Here is a 22,784-nt window from a genome sequence, read left to right as displayed (position 1 = left end):
GTATTAATAGCCAGGCTGTGAAATGTAAGAAGGGGTGACCTATGGGAGCATGCCAGGCTTGCAGAGATGCGAACATTTCTTGCCTTTGTAGAGTGCTTTCTTCTCTTTGTCCCCGAGATGGTTTTGCCCACATTGCCAGCTCTGAATGCGAAGACCACCATGCTGCGTCTGGGGAGCGTGGGGAGTGCACACGTGTGTTCGAGCACACACCTGCTCCCACTTGGAGCCTGGGGCGTCTGACCTGCTCCCACTTGGAGCCTGGGGCGGCTGACCTGCTCTTCAGAGTTGAACTGTCAAATTCACGAACGTTTTTAGGTTTTATTCCAAAAGCATACCAATGTCATTTTTTTAGAGAGAGTAAGCTAAGAAAATTCAGTTTAATTATACTGCTGTTCTCCTTAGGTTCATCGAAGGGAACAAAATAGAAACCATTTCAAGAAATGCCTTCCGTGGCCTCCGCGACCTGACTCACCTGTAAGTCCTATGAAAAGTGCTGTCAAGTCCTTTAGGGTGGAAAGTCAGACTCACTTCCCGGTGACTCTCTATTTGTGTGTGTGTGTGTGTGTGTGTGTGTGTGTGTTTGTTTACTTTTTTCCATAGTGTGAATACCCTCTGAGTGAAACTAATTTCCAGGTTACCCTGGAGGTTTCTATATTGCTGATCAGTCACCATCCCAAGATAATAAAGACACACTTTCTTTCTTTTTTAAAAAAATATATTTAGCCCTGGCTGGCGTAGCTCAGTGGATTGAGCGTGGGCTGGGAACCAAAGTGTCCCAGGTTCGATTCCCAGTCAGGGTATAGTCCTGGGTTGCAGGCCATAACCCCCAGCAACCACACATTGATGTTTCTCTCTCTCTCTCTCTCTCTCTCTCTCCTTCCCTTCCCTCCCTAAAAATAAATAAATAAAATCTTAAAAAATTTTTTTTAAAAATATTTTTTATTTTAATTGTTGTTGCAGTACAATTTTCTTTTACTCTCATCCCAACCCACCCACCCAGCCCTCCCCTCCTCCCTCCCATTTCCACCCACCCCTAGTTTCTATCCCTGTGCCCTTTATACTTCTTCCTGTAAACCCTTCCCCTTTTCCCCTGAAATTCCCCTGAAATTCCCTCTCCTCTTTCCTCTGAACACTGTCAGACTGTTCTCTAGTTCAGAAAGACACACTTTCTTTATCATCTTTTCCATCACTGTGGATCATTGTCGTGGACCACATGCCTGCGTGTCCAGTAGGGAGCCCTCTGAGCTGGGAGTGCCTGTGTGAGTGATGGAGGAGGTGGGAAGGAAACTGACACGCAATGTACACTTGCTCTGTGGCCAGCACAGGGCTGGGTGCTGTGTGAGCCTCTTTCTGTCTGTCTTCTACAATAACCTGGGAGTCCCCATTTTACAGATTTAGGAACTGAGGCTTTCATGACTCCTAGAAGAATGTCGGATGCAGGGTCAGACATAGGACAAAGTGGAATAGAGACATTTTGTGGTTCCTCTCATTTGAATGCAAATAGCTTTTCCTTTTATGTTGGATTAATCGGTGGCTTAAGCTAAGCTCTCTGGGTTTTTAAATAGCTTCCTGGAGAAAAAAAGTTTAAACAGATTGATTTGAATTGGCATATCAGAATAAAGCAAGTGAATACACTTACTTAGCAAATGTAGAAAAGTGGAAAAAATAGGGACTGTGGTTTATGAAAATGTAAAAACGGTCATTGTCTTGTAGGAGCCATTTATTAGCCAGGACCAGGTCTCGTTTTTGTGATAGATGTTTTGTGTTTGAGTCAGATCAGCTTGTGTGTGGGAAAAAGACACGGGAGAAAACGGCGGGGGGCGCTTTGAATGGGGTGTTGGCCAGGGGTGGCAATGCCCTCAGCCGGTGTCACCTGACTGATACAGCCTCTCAAGAGGTAATTGCTTATCTTAAACCCTGACGTAGGCAAAGGTGTCTGTCCCCAGGCCCCGGGAGCACTCAGCTCTGGAATCCTGCAGGGCAGCAGCTCTGCCTGAGTTCAGGCTCACAGAGGAAGGCGATGAGGCGGCAGAAGTGGGAGGTTTAAACCTCTGGATCAGCACAGTCGATCCCGGAGCACGTCCGACTCTTGTTGGCTGTGCCAGGCTTTCTTTTCTTCCTGTGGAAGCCTTGATTCCTCCCCCCACCCCCCACATTCGACCTAGATGCTGAATCTGCACAGTCCTGTCAAGGCTGAGACAATGGGCTTGGAATCACACAGGCTTGGGTTCAAATCTCAGTGCCGTCATCTATTACTGTTACTCAGCCTCTTGAGCCTGATTCCTCCTCCTGAATATGGGGGTGATCATACTGACCCCAGATGGTTGCCATGCAAAGTGGGGTCCTGCATTTAGACCATCACCCAGGTATATGCCCAAGTTATGGTTGGCTTTTTTATCATCTTCCTCATCATCAACAACAGCGTTCCCTTCCTGCACTCATTAAGAAGTCTCAATTTTCTCCATGACTGCTGAGTAGCCTTGGCAGTTTGGGTGGCCAGACAGGGCCTGCTAAGAAGACAGCTGTGGGTGTCTGGAGAGGAACAGCTGTGGCCGGGTAAACCCAGTTCCCAGAAGTCAGGAATGAGGGGCTTTGTTTTAAGCAAAGACTCTGGGCAGATTGTGAACCTAAAGCAAAGCTCACATGACTGAGTTAGCCCAGATGTCAACTTTTATTCGACCAATTGGCTACAGCCCCTGGTCTGAAAACCAGTGAGAACATGCGGGTATCATGCATGTATATTTGCATAGCTTTGCACATATGTTCCCATGGGTACGTGGACTTCTCTACGTGTGTACATAACTGCTTTGTGTGTGCATGCCTGTGCATCTGCACACACCACCATATCTGTGTATATCAGATGAACATACGTGTAAGAGGCGCCTCCTCCTCTGTGTGAAATGCAGAGGGAACAAAGGAATCCTCGGCTTGGGTCCAGAGCACATCAGGTGCAGTAATACACCTGTCCTAGCATGTGTTGCCGTCTGACAGCCAAGCCAACAGGGCCCCCTGTCCCCAGCTCTGCAGCCTCATATCCCTAAAGGCCTCAGAGCACTGGGCTCTCAGGGGTCCCCATGCGGACCCAGCTCATCTCATTCCTGGGCTTTTCCTTCCACCCTTTCTCTTGCCCTGGAGGCTGTTCCTTTCATCTGCAGTCTCCTGGAATCCATCTGCTTTTCCTTCAAAGACCAGATGAAGTTCTGTCTCTGCCATGGAGCCATTTGGATGGCTCCCGTGGCCCTCTCTGTTGGCTCCACACACCCACACACTTCCCTGTAGACGCAGGCCATACTGGTTGTGCTGTTTCACGGACATAGTTTTACCTTGCCATCACCACTGCAAGCCCCCCGAGGGGAGGGCTGGTCAGGATCTTCCATTAGCTCTGCCCTGCACCCAGCCTCTAGCTCCGGGCTAAGCCAGCAGGACTTGTTTCCGATTTGCTGGTTGACCAGTATGTTCCTTCCTGAGCTGGATTTTCCATAGGGACTCTACTTCTTGGCATGTGAGGTGGCTTTAAAGTGGCCTCCCCCAGGCTGGAGATGTAGGTTGTATTTAAAACATTGAATACATCGTTTAAGAATGAGCTGAGCCTTCCATGGTGCTCCCCACAGCTCCCCATGTGGTAAACTTCTAAGCAGAGAGAGCACATCAGCTCTTTCAAGTTCACTCCTGTGATTCAAAAAGTCATTGTCTGGAACTTGCTTGTTTACGCATCTGATTTTAATCTTCTGTGAACTTTCCCCACACCTACAGGGTCCCATGCATATGTAAAGAAACAGAGATCCAGTTTCAGAGCGCTGGGGGAGCAGCGCCAATCTGTAACTAAGATCTAGGGCGTCTGTTTTCTAGCAGGCCTCTCTCTGCAGCCCAAGGGACAGGTTGCTGTCAAGGAGTTTTAGAAATGAAGTAAGGGCCGTGAATTGGTAGGGAAAATGAAGTGGGGAGTAAGACATTAGGCGCTGAGTGTGAGTGGGCTGGCTGGCCCGCATAAATAATTCAGCTTTCTGAAATCTAAATGGAGCACTTGGAACGGTGGCTAAACGGTCTGCTTCTTTGGCCTTGACCAATCCGTATGGTCTTGTCACTTCAGTGCGATACATTTCAAGCAACAGCACATTTAGCTAAATAGTTAACCTTTCATGAGCTAGAAAGAAATTTGTGCTTTTCAGGTAAAGCCACCATCAATCAGGAAAAAAGAAATCAAAACAAACATGTTCTTTAATTTCGGAAATCTGTCTAGAGTATATTCAATCTGATTACATATTTAGTCTATTTCCCAACATCTTTAAAAAGGCACGGATAAGTCATTTAGGAAAGAAAGGTTTAACAATACATGAAGTGGTATTCTAATCCAGTGGTGGTTCTCTAGAAAGGAAGGGGTCTCCCCGTATGCTGTTAGTATCTCGAAGCCCCAAGGGTCGGTCTGAAGTGGGCTCAGAGCTGTCGGCTCCGGCTGAGTCTAAGGAGGAATACTCGTTTCTTTAATTCCTCTTTCTGCGGCGGGTCATTCTGGTGCTACAAGAGAGTAATTCCATGTATCTATTTGAAGAGGTTGGTGCTGAATTGCCCACGTGTTTATCCTGTATAGTTTTGCTGTTTGTGCTCCCGTGTGAAGGAAAGCTGTGGGCATCTGTTTCGTGGCTGACTCACAGCAGAGCAGAATGGGGGGGTGGGGGGTGGGGGTGGGGCCGCAGGCCTGGTGCGCAGCGCTTCCACACCAGCATCTTTCAACGTCAGCAGCCCGGCCCTCGGACGTTCGTCTTTGGCACGATGATGGCAGGGAGGGCGCTGCAAAGTCCCGAATCTTCGGAGTTGTTGATGGTGTTCATTCAAGTCTCCTTCTGGGTGAGCGGGGGTGGGCTAGGACATTATAGAAAGCTCTTGAACACTAAGAGCAAGCATACAGAGTGGTTTCTAGCCAACCTTCCTTAATGAGAAACTGAAATTGACCACCATCATTCATTTCATACACGTGGCTCATTGAGATTTTATATTGTTGTTCGGGTTAGAGCTGGAAGTCTTTATGTAAAAGCGTATTTACTGAGTCCTTTCTTAGAGTCACAAGTGATAGCATTCACTTAAATGGACCATTAGGGAACTCCTTGGCACAAGAATGTACATCTTTTTTAAAAATCATTATCATTTTAGTGCATAATTCATTCATTCAACAAAGATTTATTGAGTACCTACTATGTGCCAGGGACTGTTCTGTGAGCTGAGGATGCAAATGTGGATGGACAGAAATCTTTCCTCATGTTGCTTATGTATAGGAAAAATACACAGTCCATAAACAAATAGATAAATAAAATGTATAGCGTGCCAAGTAACAGTTGTGCAGGGAAGAACAGAGCCAGTGAGAAAGAGGTGTAGAGGTCAGAGACAGTCAAGGACAGAGGCAGGAGGTGATGGGGTGAGCTGTGGGGTCTGGGGGATGAATATTCTAGGCAGAAGGACGGCAGATTCAGAGGCCTTGAGCTGGGACTGCATTTCCCCTGTTTGAGGAATAACAAAAAGGCTGGCCAGGTAGGTCAGTTGTTTAGAATGTCATCCCAATACTCCAAGGTTGCGGGTTTGATCCCTGGTCAGGGCACATACAAGAATATCGACCAGTGAATGCATAATAAATGGAAAAACAAATCAGTGTTTTTCTCACTCCCTCGCTTTCTCTCTGCCTCCCCCCTTCATCTCTCTCTAAAATCAGTTGAAGAATATTTTTTAAAAAGAGGCCAGCGTGGCTGGATCTTGGTGGTGTAGATACAGCCCCATAGGTGGGTGGGGGTGGAGGTGGACTGGCCAGGGGAGGGCCTAGGGTGCCATCGAAGGGACTGTAGCTTTTATTCCAAGACACGTGAGTGGTGTCGGAGGTTTCACAAATGTCTATGAAGAGTTTAATAAATGCTTGTTGTAAAAACAAAACAAAAGATTTACATTGTACTCTAGCATCTATAATGTTATTTTGGTATAACTAAACTCATTTCTTTATCCCAGTATTGATGACCAAAGCCAGAAATTGAACCGCAGTGTGCCGAAGAGGTTTAGAGCTCTATTTGAAATCATTACGTTATTTAAGGGACTCCAGAGTAATAGGGCATGAAGATAATAACCACATTAAAATGTTACTTTCTTGTTCTAGTTCTTTGGCCAATAACCACATAAAAGCACTCCCGAGAGATGTCTTCAGTGATTTAGACTCTCTGATTGAGCTGTAAGTAATGAAGATCCAGTTTATGCCCGCTTGTCATTGTGCCCCAGTTAATCGTGTCTTTAAATACTCTCTCCTTCTTTGCTGCGTTTCTTTCATGTCATACATAGCTGGAGACTCTGTGACAAGGAGGTGCTCGCTAGGAGACAGCTCCGAGTCTGTACTGGACTGGATTTTGCCATTTTAGAATAGGCCTCGGAGTGCTGGGCCCTTTCCCGGAGACAGTGTTTAGCCTGCTAGTGTTGGCCCCTTCTCACTGGGTGCCATTTCACGGGAATCCCCCCGCTTGAGCCGGGTCTGTGGAAACTGGCGTCCTACCGTGTCCTGTGTTTGTTTGTGAGAACCTGTGTCGGGGGGGGGGGGGGGGGGTGTCCCCCTGCCGAGTCTCCCATGTCCAGCGTGGCACAGGGACGGTTCCAACCGTCTAGAGAAATGGTGGTATGTTGGCCCCAAAGGCTCTCTGGAGGCCGTAGAGTTCAGTTCGTAGACACTGAGGATTATTAAATAGAAGCAGTGGTAAGAACAAGAAATAGGATGTGTTGGATAGAAAAACGATTTCACATTACATTTTTGGGGGGGCATCACATCTATCAAGATGTTAGTGATTCAGGAGTCTTGTATTATTGCCAAAACATTTCCGGCCTGTCTGTGTCTCTGCGTTTGCGTGTGTTTTATTTATTTATTTATTTATTTATTTTCAGAGATTTGAGGGGCAATAAATTTGAATGTGACTGCAAAGCCAAGTGGTTGTACCTGTGGTTGAAGATGACGAATTCCACGGTTTCGGATGTGCTGTGTATCGGCCCCCCCGAGTACCAGGAGAAGAAGCTCAATGACGTGAGCAGCTTTGACTACGAGTGCACGACGACAGGTATTCAGACCCTCTGTCCTCGAAGGCGGTTACGCGGGAGAATCCACTGGTGTTCTTTCAGACTGTCAACAGGGGGTGGAGAAAAGTGGGTGTAAACATTTTCTATCAAAACTAGTTTCGGCAAAATGTAAGCGTGCTAAGAGATATGAATTGATGTGGTGCAAAAAAAGATCTCAACCGTTTAGATGTTTGTTAACTGCACTGGCTTTAATTTTGAGTCTTGTTGGTTCTTTACAAAATTCAAATTTCTCAAAAGTTTTTTTTTTTTAAATGAAGTGTATACTAGTGAGTTTGGCACAAAAACACTTTCAAATCAGTTTGGGTTTCCATTTAAAGCTAGCACCGAGACACCAAAATGATTGAATTCTATGAATCTTAGTGAATATTTAAAGTTCAAGTTTATAGACTTTAAAAATCTATAAATCGTGTTCGTAGTTCCAGGTAAACAAAGATAACTAGCTCAATTATAACCAATGGCGAAGTAGAAATCTAAGTGAACAGTTAGTTGTCAAAAGAAACAACTCCTATTGAGGGAAAAAGGTCAAGCTTGATTTTATATGAACTGCAAACTGGAGGGCCTGCCTTAAGTTTTCAGTTGATACATTTTGCAGGCTATAAAGATAAAACTAGAATAGAGTCAAATCTCGGCTCTCCAACGTCCCCCGTCTCGAACACTGTGGTCCTCGAACAGCCTTCTGGGACGCAGTGAACCCTGGAGAACCGGGGCTCCATGGTGCGAACTGCCTCCGCTCCGCACGCCCTGCAGGGGGCAGGCGAGTGCGACGGCCGGGCTGAGCTGGAGCTGCCGCAGCTTCAGAAGTCTGCTTTGTAAAGGGGAGAGGAGGATCCACCGACAGCACGGCACTTGCTCATCAGACTTAGAAAAAATCAACGTGTAGGCTGAGATCTGATATCGGCAGAGCCTCCAGGCATGTCAGTAGGAGCAGCAGGCCTGAGAACTCAGAAAATAGTTCCGGAAACTAAAAGGACAAAAGAACTTCAAGAATAAAATATCACATTTAGGCCAGCCCTGCTGCCTGTTTATCTTCCAAAGAAACAAACACTCAGAAAGTAAAAATTATTTCTAGAAACCTTTGTAAATAAGGGACCCTACAAGTCCTGCTCCTTTCTGAGAGAACACCTGAACTCTTGCGGAAATGACCTTGTCTTTCATCACGGAGTGGGAGCTTGCTCAGCTGTGTAATCGGCAGGTGCCCGGTAGCCAGCTGAGGCCACTGGCAGGTTATTTACTGTGTTGTGGGGCAGTGCAATAAACCAGAGGTCGAGTCAAGGACATTTGCACCCAAAGGTGGCCTTCAAGGCCATTTGGCATGCATTGCTACACCTAAGCTCATCGGGGCTCCTCTCGACCTCTTCTCCAGGTTTTCTGGAGTGTTCTCCAACCCCCCCTGTGACGTTAACAGCTTTTGCATTGTGCTGTTTGCACCAGGCCACGATGCATGGAAAGCTTGCCCAGCTCCGAGAGAAATGACACAGGCTCTAGAGGGCCTGGGGGAATGGGGAATAACTTACGTGACACACAGTATGACTTCTGACCTCAGAGCCCCGTGGAGGGCTATGAAAACAACCCGGGCTCTGAGAACTGTTAGGGGAATGCAGGGGCCTTGGCACCGAAGTGGCTGGTCTGAAATCTGTCTTACAGCCAGCATGCACAGGGCAGTGTGAGCCCCTAATGCATTGTGGGGCATTCTCTCTCTCTCTCTCTGTCTCTCTCTCTCTCTGTCTCTGTCTCTCTCTCTCTAAAAAGCTTGCAATTAAAACTGAGATAGTCAGCGCTCCCCCTGGTAACAGGGAGATGGTGACTCTGGTTCTCGTTTTCTCCCTTGAAGACTCCCGGACAAGTTATCTTGCTTCCAGTGTCTTCCATCATGGAAAACAACGGCACAGCCAGGTTGTGACCAGTCCCCAGATAGAGTCCCTGCCCTGTAGAAACATAGGTTGATAAATCGGGAGGTGCAGGGACTCCTATCTTCCGCTGTATTCAGGGCTGAGGGAGACGGAAAGCCCACGCTTGCGCCGGCAGGGTGAGCGCATCCTCACCAAAGGTTCGGGAGGAAGCACATGTCCTTGGTGCATTGTTTTCCTCTGAGCTCAGAGTTGTGGGCGAAGAGTGAGTTCTTCAGGTGGAAGACGCGAGGCAGACACTGTTCCGGGCACAGGCGGGTAATTAACGCCGCGCAGCAAGCCCTGGACGGTTTCGGCTCTCCAGCTTAATCACCGTCCTGCCAGCACCCTCCGCCGCGAGTCTATTTTTAACCACCTCAGAAATCCCTGTTACCTGCTCATGATTCCCCACATTAGGTGGATAATTCACTAAATTCCTTAGAGGGAGTGAGTTTTGCATCCTAATGGTCCTGTTAGCTTCCCTATTTCAGGGCTGATGAAAATGCGAAGAGAAATAATGCATTAATGTGCAGTTTCTCTCCCAACAGGATAGGCATCATGTATAATTTATCTTCTGCAAGTGCTATAAATAGCTGTGTAAAAATCTGTTGATTCCAGTGGGAGCCGTGCCTGAACTGAAAGCGTCCCACTGACATCATGAACTAATCCAGCGCGAAGGGAAGCGGCAGGCTTTTGCAGAGAATACCAATAATACTTAAACACTAGTAAATTGGTGTCGTATCAATATGTGCATTCTCTGAGAGCGTTCCACATGAATGTGCGTGTGCCGTTTGTGAAAGATAAATTAAGATGGGGACGGAAGAAGATCTTTAAATTCCAGCCCCCTCCCCAGCTACACGCATGCACATCTGCATCCATCATTTTCTCCCACCTGGTTTCTTCCTCTTTTTCTTCTCTTCTTCCTCCTTTTTTAATTGGGGGTGGGGGGGAGGCGGGGGGGGGAGGGAGGAAGGGAAAAGGAGTCTCCTTAGAATTAGATTTATGATTCAAATGACTTAACAGTTTATTTTGTGTCAGATACTCAGTTTATAGAAAATATGAGGAGACGGATGTTTTTGGGAAAATAAATGATCAGCAGACCACTGATGGCTAGATGTGTAAAACGCTGTCCTTTCTGGCAGCTGTTTCTCTTTCTGGGCTTTGTTCATAAAAAACTGACGTTTTGGTCATCACTTTAAAGGACCCCCATGTTTAAGAAGATGCTCGTGTGTCTGGGAGTTCAATGTGAAGCCAGGAGACAGACTAGAACAAGTGTGACAGGCATCTCGCGGTGTTTAGAAGCTCCTGCAGGCTCGGATCCCAGGGCTGCCCCTGGGGGTCGGGGAGGGTTTGTAGCCGGCTCGGTTGTCACTGAAGGAGTGCACCGGTACTCTCTGAGCTGAGTCCTCCTCTAACTCCGGGAGAGGACGCAGACAGGGCCTGCCTCCACTTCCCACGCAGTGACACGTGAACACGGAGGAGACACGTGTCGTAGGCCAGTGCTCCCCGGCTCCTGCACTGGTCCTGCCCCTGCCAGCAGGCAAGAACCGAGGCTGACGTTTTCTGCTTTGCCCTTTGAGTGCTCAACGGTGGTGTTTTGGGTTTGTTGGTAGAAAGTTGGGGCTAGGGGCCATCGTGACTCTTCCGTATCTTCATGCAGGCAGCCTAAGGTCATCATTAGAACTATGACCATAAGACTATATGTACTTGTCTAGTTACATACATAACACTACCAAGGGGCGGCCACAGACGGGGTCCCATCCACAGTGCCACCTGTCCCCATTCCCCCTTGGCTACCTCAGTGTGCAGGGACAGCCTCCGCTTTGCTTCTCCCTCTTCTCACTACACCTGCGAACATCGTCCACTCAGCCTTGTCCTTGCCTGCACCCCCACGGTCTTCAGAATGAGCCAGCAGCACCAGTCAAGCACCTTCCATACACAGGGAGGGACACTTCTGACAGTTAACGTGCATCGGGCACTAACTTTGTGCAGGTCTGAGTGAGTATGAATCAAAATGTACAATGAGGAGACTGAGGCAGAGGTTAAGTAACTTCCTCTAGGTCACTCAGCAGGCATATGGAGTCACAGCTCTGGCACCTTGTCTTCGATGCCATTAAAGTGGACACTCCCCCAAGCGACAGCCCAGTGGTGGCTGGGACAGGGGAGGTGGACCGTCCTTTCTCTAACTTTAATTCCATATTTATTAAGCAACTACAGTGCGCTAAGCCCCGAGGTGGGCATTTCTGTCAACACTGCCCCACACGTCCCTCTGCCATTCAGCTGGGGAGGTAAGCACCAGCGCACCCATAGTGTGGATCAGTAAACTGAGGCTTTGTCAGGGGAAGCAGGCACGCAGCATCTCTTCCTGTGCAGGAAGTGGTTTCAGGTGGTCCGACCCCAGGCTCAGCGCCCTTTCCAGTGCCTCCCGTGGCCCTCACTCCTGCAGTCGGGCCCCTGGCCGCTGCCCCGACCAACCGGCACCTGCTCTTCCCGCCTCCATGCTCCCTACGCCAGCACTTGCCCAGCGCTGCTCTCACCTCTGTTCCCGCCTCCACTCCTTCAGCACTGTCCCTCTTTACTCACTCGTGGGTGGCCTGTCCCTTTACGTCCTGTCTCCTGTAGCAACTTTAAGAGGCTTCCGTGTCAGAGTTATTTCTTGAGTGGCTGCCGTGGGCTCGGGTCATGGGGGCTCTAAGAAGTATAGGACCAGGTCTGACCTTAGAAGCCTTCCAGTTGTTCAGGAGATGCACCGTGCTGTGTGTCCAAGGGCGGACACACGCCCTCTCTGGGCTCCTGGCCCTGTAAAATTCCTCGAGCCTCTAGCTCTCTCCCATTTTTCCAAATCTGACCCTGCTGTCACCACGTTGAAGATTCAATCATCGTGAATAATAGGGTGTAAACAACAGGGCCTGCTTATGTGCCCGGTGCATTAGGAAGGGTCCTGAGGATTGGAAGGGTCGGGGAGGGTCTGCAAGGGAGGCAGGACTTGAGGGGCCACCGTTAAGGACGGTGTGGGGATAGATTCGCAAAGCCAGGACTTTTTCATAGGAGCGACTTAGCCAGACACCCCCATCATTGTGTCCTTGAGGGCATTTAACCTGCCACGAAGCAGTGCACATGGAAAGCTCTCTGGGCCAGAGAAATGACTTCTCTTATACTTTATTAGTGTTCTTTTCTTCCTTTTCTTCGTCGGTTCTCTGGCACCCCCCCCCCCCCCAACACGCTAACTGCCTGTGCACCTGAGAGCATGTGTGCCCTGCCCCTTGGTGAAATTGTATATTCCCTCCCAAGGTTTAATACAGGGAGTCAGAGGAGCGATGTGGACAAGGGGTATTACTTTACTACTAAATGTAAGAGTCAAGCACGTGCCTGAAGCTCCAACAGATCTCCAGGCCGCAGGCACTCACGCTGCACTGGGTCCAGGAACCAGCAAACATGCTTAACCTCCTTGCACGAGGGGCTTCATAAACCTCCGAGACCACATTGGAGGGCTTGGTGTGGCTTCCACATATTCAGTGTGCCACTTGGGGGTCGACTTTTCATTGTGACCCTGCCACGACAGTTTGGCGCTGGGGTAATGCAGAGCAGGGGAGTGTGCTAATGGGCTCCAAGGACCCCATTGTCCGGTAAGCCGGAGGCCCACCGTGGCAAACACCACCAGCAGGGTTCCTTATTACCGAGGTTTCTTCTGGGAGGGCTGGAAATGCAGCGTCCCCCGAATGAAGTTGCCCACGGCCCCCCTAGTTCGAGGAGGAATGTTCACAGAATGCTGCTGTGTGGCATCCCTTCTGTCTTGCCTTTTTGAAAGCCAGGTCTCACCCAATTCGTTGAAAACACTGAGATCTTTTAGCCAAACCCGTCAGCTGTTTATCTCAAAGAAGTTGTATTGGAAGCTGTGCGTTCAGTCTGATGATCCTGTGCACGCCACAGCCTTTTCCCAAAGCCAAACACGCTGTGATGCTTGCATTGCTTCTCTCCTGTCCTCCCCCGCCCCCTTTGTTGGGAACTGATGAGAGAAAGGGAAGGAGGGGTGCTCGGTCATTCCCACAAGAGCTCTCACGGAGGGTCTCTGTCCCAACACCCTTCCCCAGATTTTGTCGTCCATCAGACTCTGCCCTACCAGTCGGTCTCGGTGGACACGTTTAACTCCAAGAACGATGTGTATGTGGCCATCGCCCAGCCCAGCATGGAGAACTGCATGGTGCTCGAGTGGGACCACATCGAAATGAACTTCCGGAGCTACGACAACATTACAGGTGTGTTGCGGCTGTGGTCGGGCGTGCGGGCCTCGCTGTGGCGAGAGAAGAGACGTTCTCTGCCGGGAGACCGCTTGCTCTCTCACTTGGTTAGATTTGGGGGACATGTTCCAGCCTCACCCCATCTCTCTGGTTTTTTCACGACGTGGTCCATGGTTGGTGAGACCAGAAGCCTCATGTGGTACCCTGTTTATTGCTGGTGATCCTTTTGAAAGGGAGAGGGTGAAGGGTTGCCTGTGGTGGGAGCACTTTCCTGGAGGCGTGAGAAGTGACCCCGAGAACCCCTTGATCTTGAGCGGGCATGGCTGCCTAAGATGGTACCAGCTCTGCAGCATCTATAGGACTCCTTTGATGTTTTAAAAGCCGATGGTTAACTAACATGCAACAAACACACACACGTGCACGTGCACTCATGCGACACACACAGACACACATGCACACATACTTTCACGCATGGACACATGTGCTCACACACAGGCATGCATCAATGTGCACACACTGTGCTCGTGCACATGCACGTGAACATGCATGCAAACACACATACACTCTCTAGCTGTTCTTCCTGCCCCCATGTCAGGTCCTGGTGGTCACTGCTTCCTTTTAGTAAGTGCAAACAAAATAAGAACACATGGCTGTTAGATTCAGGCCTTTGGGACAAGAGTCAGTGCTTCTTTCAGTGCCGGCAGGGCATCCCAGGGTCTTAGTGCTCCTAAAAATGGGTGGTCTGTTTGCTTTTTAAATAAGTGTCTAAAGTCAAAATGATATGTCAAAGACTTCTCATTTATCAAGTGCAACCTGATAATGCTACTAACTTTATAAACAGCATCATGGTGGCCCAACTGTTACCCCCAGAGAGAATTTCCTTTAGCGGTTCCCGATTTGGAATTTGAGCAGCGTTTTGCTGTGGCAGCGAGAAGCATGTCGAGGTAGAATTTCCGGATGGGGAGGCTCCCAGGAATCTCTCCGGCACCAAGTGGCTTCGCAGCAGGTGCAGGATGCAGAGAGGCAGGGAAAGTGTCGTAACGAGCCTCATCTCGCAGCCCTGAGAGGCCCGTGAGGCGCACACGCAGATGCCACCAAGAGGCCCTTTCCGATGAGCCACGTTGCTGTCGAGCCATCTGGCCACCTGGTGCTGAGCTCACATTCTTGAGCACGGCCCCGCTTGTCCAAGTGCAGACTCAGCATGGAGCCGCCACGCAGGTGAACCTGTCGACAGAAGCTGAGGCCTTCGGACCCTAAACGGAGTCCACATTAAAGGAGAAGGGGAGGCGAGAGAGGGACTCGCTACCCATGTACTTTTCCCCCTTTTCCCTGACTTGGAAGGTAGGTGAGGGGTGAGAGAGCTGCCCCGCCCCGCTCCCCTGGCCTTCTGCCATGATACGAGGTGGGAGCAGAGTGATGCTTTGCTCTTGTGCAGGGAGTTCCCAGTGTCCACACTCATTGTCAGTGCTGGTTGTGGACCTGCGGGGTGCCAGACGCTGCTTTGTCTCATTGGAAACTCACAGCAGCTCACATTACTGGGGGTAATACTGTGGGCTGCCTGCCCTTAGGTAGAGGGCAAAAGCCCTCCCTTCAAGGGGGAGCTGGCATCCAGACTCTGAAGAGTTGGGGTTTTGAAAAGTGATGGATGTGGGTCCTACTCCTGACTCTGCCATGTGCTTGGAAGTCCCGGTGGTCCCCTGGGCTCAGTTTTCTCATCTGCGAAATGGGCAGGTATACCCCATGTGGAAGCTGTGAGGATTGACGAGTGCCAGGCAGGGGGCAGGCAGCTCTTCATGCTGGCTCCCTCTTCACACCGTCAGGGATGAGTCACTCCACTGTGACTTCTGCAGATAACCCTGCAGAGCCCAGGGTTTGTCACTGGTGCATCGCACTGCTTTCCTCTCTCAGGCTGACCTGGGTGGGAAGGGCTGGCACTGTCCCCACCTACAGCTCATGGCATGCCTGAGTTCAAGTCATTCATTCATTCATTGATTCATTCACAGAGATTCCTTGAGCACTTACCCTGAGCCAGACACAGTCTTGGTGCTGGGGCCATAGCAACAAACAAGTCAGATGAACACCTCTGCCTTCAAGGAGTTTACATTCTCACAGGAGAGAGAGAAAGAGAATAAAAAGGACAAATAATTGTAATACATATAACACGTAGGTAGCAGCATGCTAAGAAGCGAGATGAAGATGGGCTGGGTGTGGGAGGTTGAAATTTTAGATGGTGTCTGGCAAAGGCCTCACTGAGCAGGTGTTTTCTGAGTTGGGCCTGTGGGGCATGAGGGCTTGATCCATGTGAAGACCTTGGGGAAGAGCATTCCAGACAGAGGGAACAGCAGTGCGAAGGTGCAGAGGCGGGAGGGTTTCTTGTCTGGGCAATTCAGGAGGCCAGTTTGGTGTGAGCAAAACGATCCGGGGGAGGAGCATGGCGAAGACGAAGTCGGAGAGGTAAGGAGGGCCGGTCACAGGGCCTTGAAGGTCTTACAGAGGGCTTGGGCGTTTTCTCCAAGGGCTCCACAGAGCCTTGGAGGGCTTTGTGCAGAGATCGGAGGGCTGCCTAGGAAGGGGCGGGTGCCCGGCAGAGTGGTGTGTTGGGTCTAGCTGGGTTGAGAGCGATCTGTGGGAGGAGGAGCAGAGGTGGAAAGGGAGTGAAGGGTTGAAAGGCTGTTGCAGGAATTGCAGGTGGGCGCCAATGGCCTGGACCCAGTGGAGCCCACACAGGTGTTGCGTAGGAAGTGGTCAGTGAGGTCAGAGTGGGTGTGGCCATGGCCAGGGCCAGGGCTGGACCTTGCTAGTTTCCAGGGATTCCTGGACCCCTCAGTCTCGACGTCTGAGTCTGAGGGGTGGCAGCCGGCCACGAAGCTCATTGGGATTCTCTTCGCAGCCAAGCTCAAGAAATGGCTCCCACAGTGGTAAAGCTTACAAGTGTGACCATCACACTGGTGCTCGATAAAAGTGGCTCCAGATGTTTATAGCTGGTGACCTTGGCCACGCTAGTTAACTTCCATGCGCCCCTTTCATCTGTAAAATGGGAATTTTCATGAATTCCCATTGCATCTGTAAAATGGGGCTGTGGTAGCATTATTGGGCCCATGGGAATTGAAAGGGGGTAACCGGTATAATGCTTAGCACAGAGCCTGGAACATAGTAAACTCAGTGAATGTCGGGTTATCAGCTGGGAGTAAGAAATAGGTATTTGATTTCCATTCCTTGCCACCACCACTAGGGGAGCTGCCAGCTGCAGATTGTTTACCCTTTACCACGAAAGCACATAGATCCATGCAGCAGGGCCCCAGCATGCCTGCCTGATAGGTATGGCCTATTTTATGTCATTTATTGATTTTGGATTGCATCTTACAATTCAGCCATCTCACTTGCACATATTTCTCCCTTCACCTGGGTCTCCAGGCTCAAATGCAGCCTCCTACAGGAAGCACTCCTTGATGACCTGATTGGAATAACACACCTGTTTTCTCTCCTCCCTCAGTACGTGAATTTCTATTAAACACAGATCACATTCATCGCCACACAATTTTTCCCTCAGAGGAAGACAACAGACATTTATGTACGCAGTGATTTGTAAGCCTTTTCTGTCGTAAACCACATAAGCTCTTAACATGCGTACTGTTGTCTGTTTTATAGTGAAAAAGAAACAGGCACAGGCCCCCTCCCCCCACAGACCCTAACTTTGACTTCAGTTAAAACCTCTCCACAATGTTCATTAGTGTGGAGACCAGCAGGGGCCAGCAGGGAAGGGCCTGGGGGGGCAGGGGAAGGGGGCGTCTGCTGAAGTAGGTGGACCCCTGGGTACAGGACCCCTGGGTGCATGGCCAGCTGCACCTGAGCCTGGCCTGAAGGAGGCCCCACAGCACGCATGCGCCGGGTAGATGGGTGAGCAAGGGAACAGCCACACAACTGCTTGCCCTGAAGGAGACCTGGGCAAATGTGGACTGTTTCCCTTCACGGGGCGAGCACGTCTCATTGGTCATGTTGTTTGATCACAGGGCGGTCCCAGAGTCAGACAAGGGCTGGGCAGGATTTTCTCAGTCCTGCCTGGCAAGACCAAAGTTCCGAGGAGTGGGAGGGGCACCCGCTTCCGCCCTTGTGACCCCAGTGAGCACGGGGCGACAGGGCCAGCTCCAGCTGTGCATCGGCTTCTAGGGGGCGAGGGAAACCCAGGGTCGTGTTCACCCCAAGGGCTTACTCCTCACATCTTTTTCTTTCCACATCTCTTCTCAGCTCTTCTGGTTTTGACTTGTTTTGTTTGACTTTTGATTTCTATGTACAAAGTATGGCCCAGCCTCTAGTCTCTCTTTCCTACGTTAGAATACACACACACACACACACACACACACACACACACACATGCACACATGCAGTATGAGCTCTGCTCCTACTGACACCCCCGTGAACAGAGGCGTGGTGGAGCCTTCCTAACGAATGAGCTCTTTCTGCCTCACAGGCCCCTCCGCTGCGGCGGGCAGGCCAGGAGGGAGCTTCTGGGCAGCAGGGACCTCCACGGCCAGGCGGTTCAGGAAGGAGACCAGGAGCACGCACTCTCAATTAGAGTCGGCGGCGGGGAGTCGGTGCAGCTTTCGAAGAGCAGCTTGGTAGTTTCAGCCCAGAAGCCTTTGAAAATGTGCACAATGTTTGACTCAGCAAACGCTGAAGAACACTGCCAGATGGTTTTCCAAAAAAGATTTCTCTACAAGGGAGCATGTTACTCACAATAATGAAAAGCTGGAAATAACCGCAATGCCCAGCGATAGGGGACTAGTGACACTGGGGTGCATTCATGCAGCGGAGCTCTGGGTAGTATTTAAAAATCTAGTTGGAGAGGATGCAGTAACATGGGACATGTCCATAACACACCGGTCAAGTGCAAAGCACGTAGGTTATCAGAAACCTGTGTATATATCCCACAAGCTCACATTTATTTTTAAAAAGTGCATTTGAATATGAGCATAGAGTGAGGATTAAAGAAATGCATCGAGATATGAAGTATTATTTCAGCATTTGCAATACCAGTGATGTAGATTTTCTTCTTCGTACCTTTCTGTGTGTTGTTGACAGAGTGTACACTGGAGCCAGACTAGGGAGGTAGCGATAGATTTCCCATCTCGATCACATTCTAGCTGTCTGACCTTGCGTAAGCTCTGTGCCTCAGTTTCACCCTTTATAAAACGGGGATTGTGGCAACAATAGTACTTGCCTCATCTGGTTGGTGTAGGATTCAATGAGTGAAGACACATATAAAGTGCTTAGTGCATTGCTTGGTCATAGTACACACTTTATAAATGCTACCTGTTATTATTATTTTTAAAAACTTGCTTTGGTGAACATTTAAAACTTAGATACTCAGAAAAAATGCAAGAAGCAGAGGAAAGGGACCAGGTTCTTGCAAGAAGGCCAGCGTAGTGAAAGAGAAAAGTTAACATCGCTGTAACAGCCACCTACTGCCTGCCCCCAAAGTTATTGCCGATGACAGACACTGGGTGGCTTCCCTTGTGATTTACAGATCAAGTTCACTTTGGTCCAAATTGCCTAGAAAACTAGAGGAAAGAACTTTTAATAAAATGGCGGAGATGGAGGGTCAATACTTCTGAAACATGGGGGGGTCCTGTTGCTGGCTGGCTGGAATGGGGAGGATGGTGGGGGTCGTCTGGGGTCTGGGAGCAGAATGGGAGAGGCTGGTAGGAGGTGGCCCAGGCCTCTGGGGGAGTCACAATGTTCCCTTGTTGCTGCAAAGGCCTAGTTTTGTGCTCCCTGAGTCAGACCACCGATCATCGCTCATCCCACAGGTGTCTGTGCAGTGGGCAGTCTCTCGAGGAGCTAGGTGTTTTGAGACAGTTGCTGCAGTGACTCAGTAATGATAGCCACTAGCTATCGACTCCTTCCCGCGTGCGGGCGCTCTGGGCTAACACCTGAACTGGGACGCATCTCTACGGCAGCCCCGTGAGGTCAGGTGAGGTCAGGGCCGGCCTCATTCTTCATCTTGTTCCACAGATGAGGAGCCTGCGCATGCAGAGTCCAGATGACTGGCTCAGGGTCACAGGGCTTTTCGGGTGCGGGGCTTCCTTGGGAACCCTGGTCCACTGGTCTCGAGTCCCAAGGTTTGCCACCATGCTGCCTCAGTTTCCTGTAGCTCTGGAAATCAGCAGAGGCCGAATGCTCAGTTTCCTGTAGCTCTGGAAATCAGCAGAGGCCGAATGTCGTCAAGAGCCCTCATTAACAATCTTTCCTCCTTTCCACGAGGCCTCAGGCCTCCCTTTAACACCGGCTCCCCACCCCCACCCCGACCCGCCCAGAGAGGGAGCCCGTGCAATGGCCTCCTTCTGTATCGTGGAGTCGGGAAGCACTGTTTTGAACAGCGTGAAGACGGTCCCTTCCATGTGGCAGTGAATCTCCTGAACTGGACGCCTGCCTCTGAAGACGCAGAGACCCAGACAGCCAGCATGTCCCTGTTTCTGTGGAGCCACCATGTATTAAAGGGGATTTAAAATTCTTTAATTGTGGGAAAACAGACGTAGCATAGCACTGACCGCCTTGGCCATTTGGAAGTGTACTGTTCGGCTGTGTTAGGTACTTTCACGTTATCGTGCAGCCGCACTCCAGAACCCTCTTGTCTGGAAACACTGAAAACCCACAGCCATGAAACAGCAGCTCCCCCGCTGTCCCCTCCTCCCAGACCAGGCACCCACCCTCTACTCCCTGTCTCTGTGGGTCTGACTGCTCGAGGTGCCTCATATGAGTGGGATCACACAGCATTTGTGTATTTGCGAACTGGCTTATTTCACTTGGCCAATGTGCTCGCCATCCATCCACAGTGTAGCCTGTATCAGAACCTCCTTCCTTTTAAGGGCTGAATAACGTTCCACGGTAGGGATAACCCACATGTGTTCGTGCCTTTGTCCCTCAGTGGACACCTGGGTGGCTTCCGCCTCTGGGCTGTTGTGAATAATGCTTCCGGGCACTTGGGTGTACACATCTCTCTTCAAGACCCTACCTTGAATTCTTTTGGCCAAGGATCCAGAGGTAGCATTTCTGGGTCATATGGTAATTCTTTGTTTACTTTTTCAATGGCTTAATTTTCCTACGGTTTCCATAGGGGCTGTGCCATTACACATTTCTCACCAGCAGTTCCCCTGGGTCCCAACGTCACCGTGGAGGAGCACCTGTCGCCATGGTGGCTGCCCTAACCCCCTCTCCTTTCTTTTGGAGCGCAGGTCAGTCCATCGTGGGCTGCAAGGCCATCCTCATCGAGGACCAGGTCTTCGTGGTGGTGGCCCAGCTCTTCGGCGGCTCTCACATCTACAAGTACGACGAGAGCTGGACCAAGTTTGTCAAATTCCAAGACATCGAAGTCTCTCGCATCTCCAAGCCCAACGACATCGAGCTGTTTCAGATCGACGACGAGACGTTCTTCGTCATCGCCGACAGCTCAAAAGCCGGCCTGTCGACGGTGTACAAGTGGAACAGCAAAGGGTTCTACTCGTACCAGTCCCTGCACGAGTGGTTCAGGGACACGGACGCCGAGTTCGTGGACATCGACGGGAAGTCGCACCTGATCCTGTCCAGCCGCTCCCAGGTGCCCATCATCCTGCAGTGGAACAAGAGCTCCAAGAAGTTTGTCCCCCACAGTGACATCCCCAACATGGAGGACGTGCTGGCCGTGAAGAGCTTCCGGATGCAGAACGCCCTCTACCTCTCCCTCACCCGCTTCATCGGGGACTCCAGGGTCATGAGGTGGAATAGTAAGCAGTTTGTGGAGGTCCAGGCTCTCCCCTCCCGGGGGGCCATGACCCTGCAGCCCTTCTCCTTTAAAGAGAACCACTACCTGGCCCTGGGCAGTGACTACACGTTCTCTCAGATCTACCAGTGGGATAAAGAGAAGCAGCTGTTCAAGAAATTCAAGGAGATTTACGTGCAGGCACCTCGGTGCTTCACAGCGGTCTCTACCGACAGGAGAGATTTCTTTTTCGCCTCCAGTTTCAAAGGGAAAACAAAGATTTTCGAACACATAGTGGTTGACTTAAGCTTGTGAAGGTGGGGGTTGCTGGGTGAACGTGAGGGGCACGTAGCACTAGCTCTCCCAAGACAGGGCGAGGACAGAAATTTTAAAAAGGAGCCAGGTGCAGAGAGGTCTGGAACTAAACCTGCATTGGGGAAGTAGTTAGAAGTTTTCAACCTTTTAGAACTCACATTTTAATCAGGGATTGCATTTATTGGCTAACTGCATGACATGCCCATTCTCCCATTTAAAAAGACATGTTAAAGCCTGTAATTCTGGAGAAAAGAGTACAGTCTTAACTCTTACCATCTAGGAAAGGAATGTGTTTTTTGTTTTGTTTTGTTTTTAAGTGAGAACATTGGATAAGGTGTGACAGCTCTTACAATGAACCATTTTTTAAAAAAAGACCAAACAAACTATGGGCCTTTCTCACCCCGTTTTAGCAGTCTTTCTGGTAAGAACTCTTAAAGCCAAAGTCAGCTGAAAAGATTTGCTGATGATAAGTTTAAAAATCTGATAACACTCAGCAGTGCTATTTTGAGCCATCCCAATTTCCCAAACCCACCCCCCCCACCCTTATTAGCTGAACCCTGACTATTTATTTCATTGGCTCATATGGATGCTTGTCATGGGTGTGTCGACAAATAGTGTTTAACGAATTGCCTCCTCTGCTACCAAGGAAATATTCTGCTGATAATGTGTCTAGGCCCAGCACGGGCTGTGGGCCCAGGAGCGAGACAAAGGAGTTTCTCCTCTTCTTGTGGTTCAGAGCTGACCCCCGCGGTGGCCAGAGCGACGGTGCTCGTTTGATGCTCTCTGAGACTCACCTGCTTCTCTGACCCCATCCTTTGAGGGTGCGGGTAACCAGCAGACAGCCCAGAGACTGAATGGTGCTTTTTATTCTGTCCTGCAGAGCGATAGAGCAGGCATTTCCATCTGGGGAGAATTTCTGAAGGAAGATTTTGCGGAGTCAAGGGGGACTTGACACAAATCTCGACGTGCTTTGACACCTAGCGATGGCCTTTTGACCGATGCATGTCTCTGCCCTCTGGGCAACTTAATATTCGAAGTAACTGAATAGCAACCTGCCTACCTGCCCACCTGCATACCTCCCTACTCATGTAACGGTCTGCTTTGTCGACATGCTGCCAGCACAGCCCTTCCAAAGGTGCTATAGCACCAAACCGTAGAAGGTGGGGTACTCTGGATGGCACACTCCTTCCTCTCCCAGTCCTCAGCTCAGTGGGGGCCATGTGCTGCCAGGGAGCTCATCCCATACAGGATGGCGCTGGGGGACCAGCTCATCCGTAGGGAAGAGCTGTGGAGCTGAATCCCACAGAGCGGGTCTGCACTCAGGGGCCCAGGTGGCCTGTCCCAAATGGGCCACTCCGGTGTGGACCATCGGGAAGCTCATCGCAGGGCGGTGGGGGAGGGGGGTCTGGTTTTGTGGACGGGTCCAGGGGGATGTTCTTCCTGGTTAGCTGGGTCTCTTCAGAGAGTATGAAGTGGGTGCTTTTCAGGAGTGGCTCTCACAGAGTAACCCACAACTTC

General features: G+C 50.1%; 1 protein-coding gene and 1 long non-coding RNA gene across 2 annotated transcripts in view; one reads left to right on the top strand and one right to left on the bottom strand.

The window, feature by feature from the left end:
• Nucleotides 1–21,481, top strand: part of LGI2 (leucine rich repeat LGI family member 2) — a 27,273-nt gene extending 5,792 nt beyond the window's left edge. Inside the window, exons 4-8 of the mRNA XM_028507009.2 lie at nucleotides 403–474; nucleotides 6,134–6,205; nucleotides 6,904–7,073; nucleotides 13,070–13,234; nucleotides 20,449–21,481. Coding sequence (XP_028362810.1) covers nucleotides 403–474; nucleotides 6,134–6,205; nucleotides 6,904–7,073; nucleotides 13,070–13,234; nucleotides 20,449–21,266 — 1,297 coding nt within the window. The 3' untranslated portion in view covers nucleotides 21,267–21,481. The remainder of the gene's footprint in view (nucleotides 1–402; nucleotides 475–6,133; nucleotides 6,206–6,903; nucleotides 7,074–13,069; nucleotides 13,235–20,448) is intronic.
• Nucleotides 1–22,784, bottom strand: part of LOC118499165 — a 24,032-nt gene extending 1,248 nt beyond the window's left edge. Inside the window, exons 1-2 of the long non-coding RNA XR_004901688.1 lie at nucleotides 22,376–22,784; nucleotides 14,337–14,340 (exon numbers count right to left, since the gene is read on the bottom strand). This is a non-coding gene — a long non-coding RNA (uncharacterized LOC118499165). The remainder of the gene's footprint in view (nucleotides 1–14,336; nucleotides 14,341–22,375) is intronic.

Source organism: Phyllostomus discolor, chromosome 1 (assembly GCF_004126475.2).
Source record: "Phyllostomus discolor isolate MPI-MPIP mPhyDis1 chromosome 1, mPhyDis1.pri.v3, whole genome shotgun sequence".
NCBI lineage: Eukaryota > Metazoa > Chordata > Mammalia > Chiroptera > Phyllostomidae > Phyllostomus > Phyllostomus discolor.
This window is presented reverse-complemented; position numbering and strand designations above follow the sequence as displayed.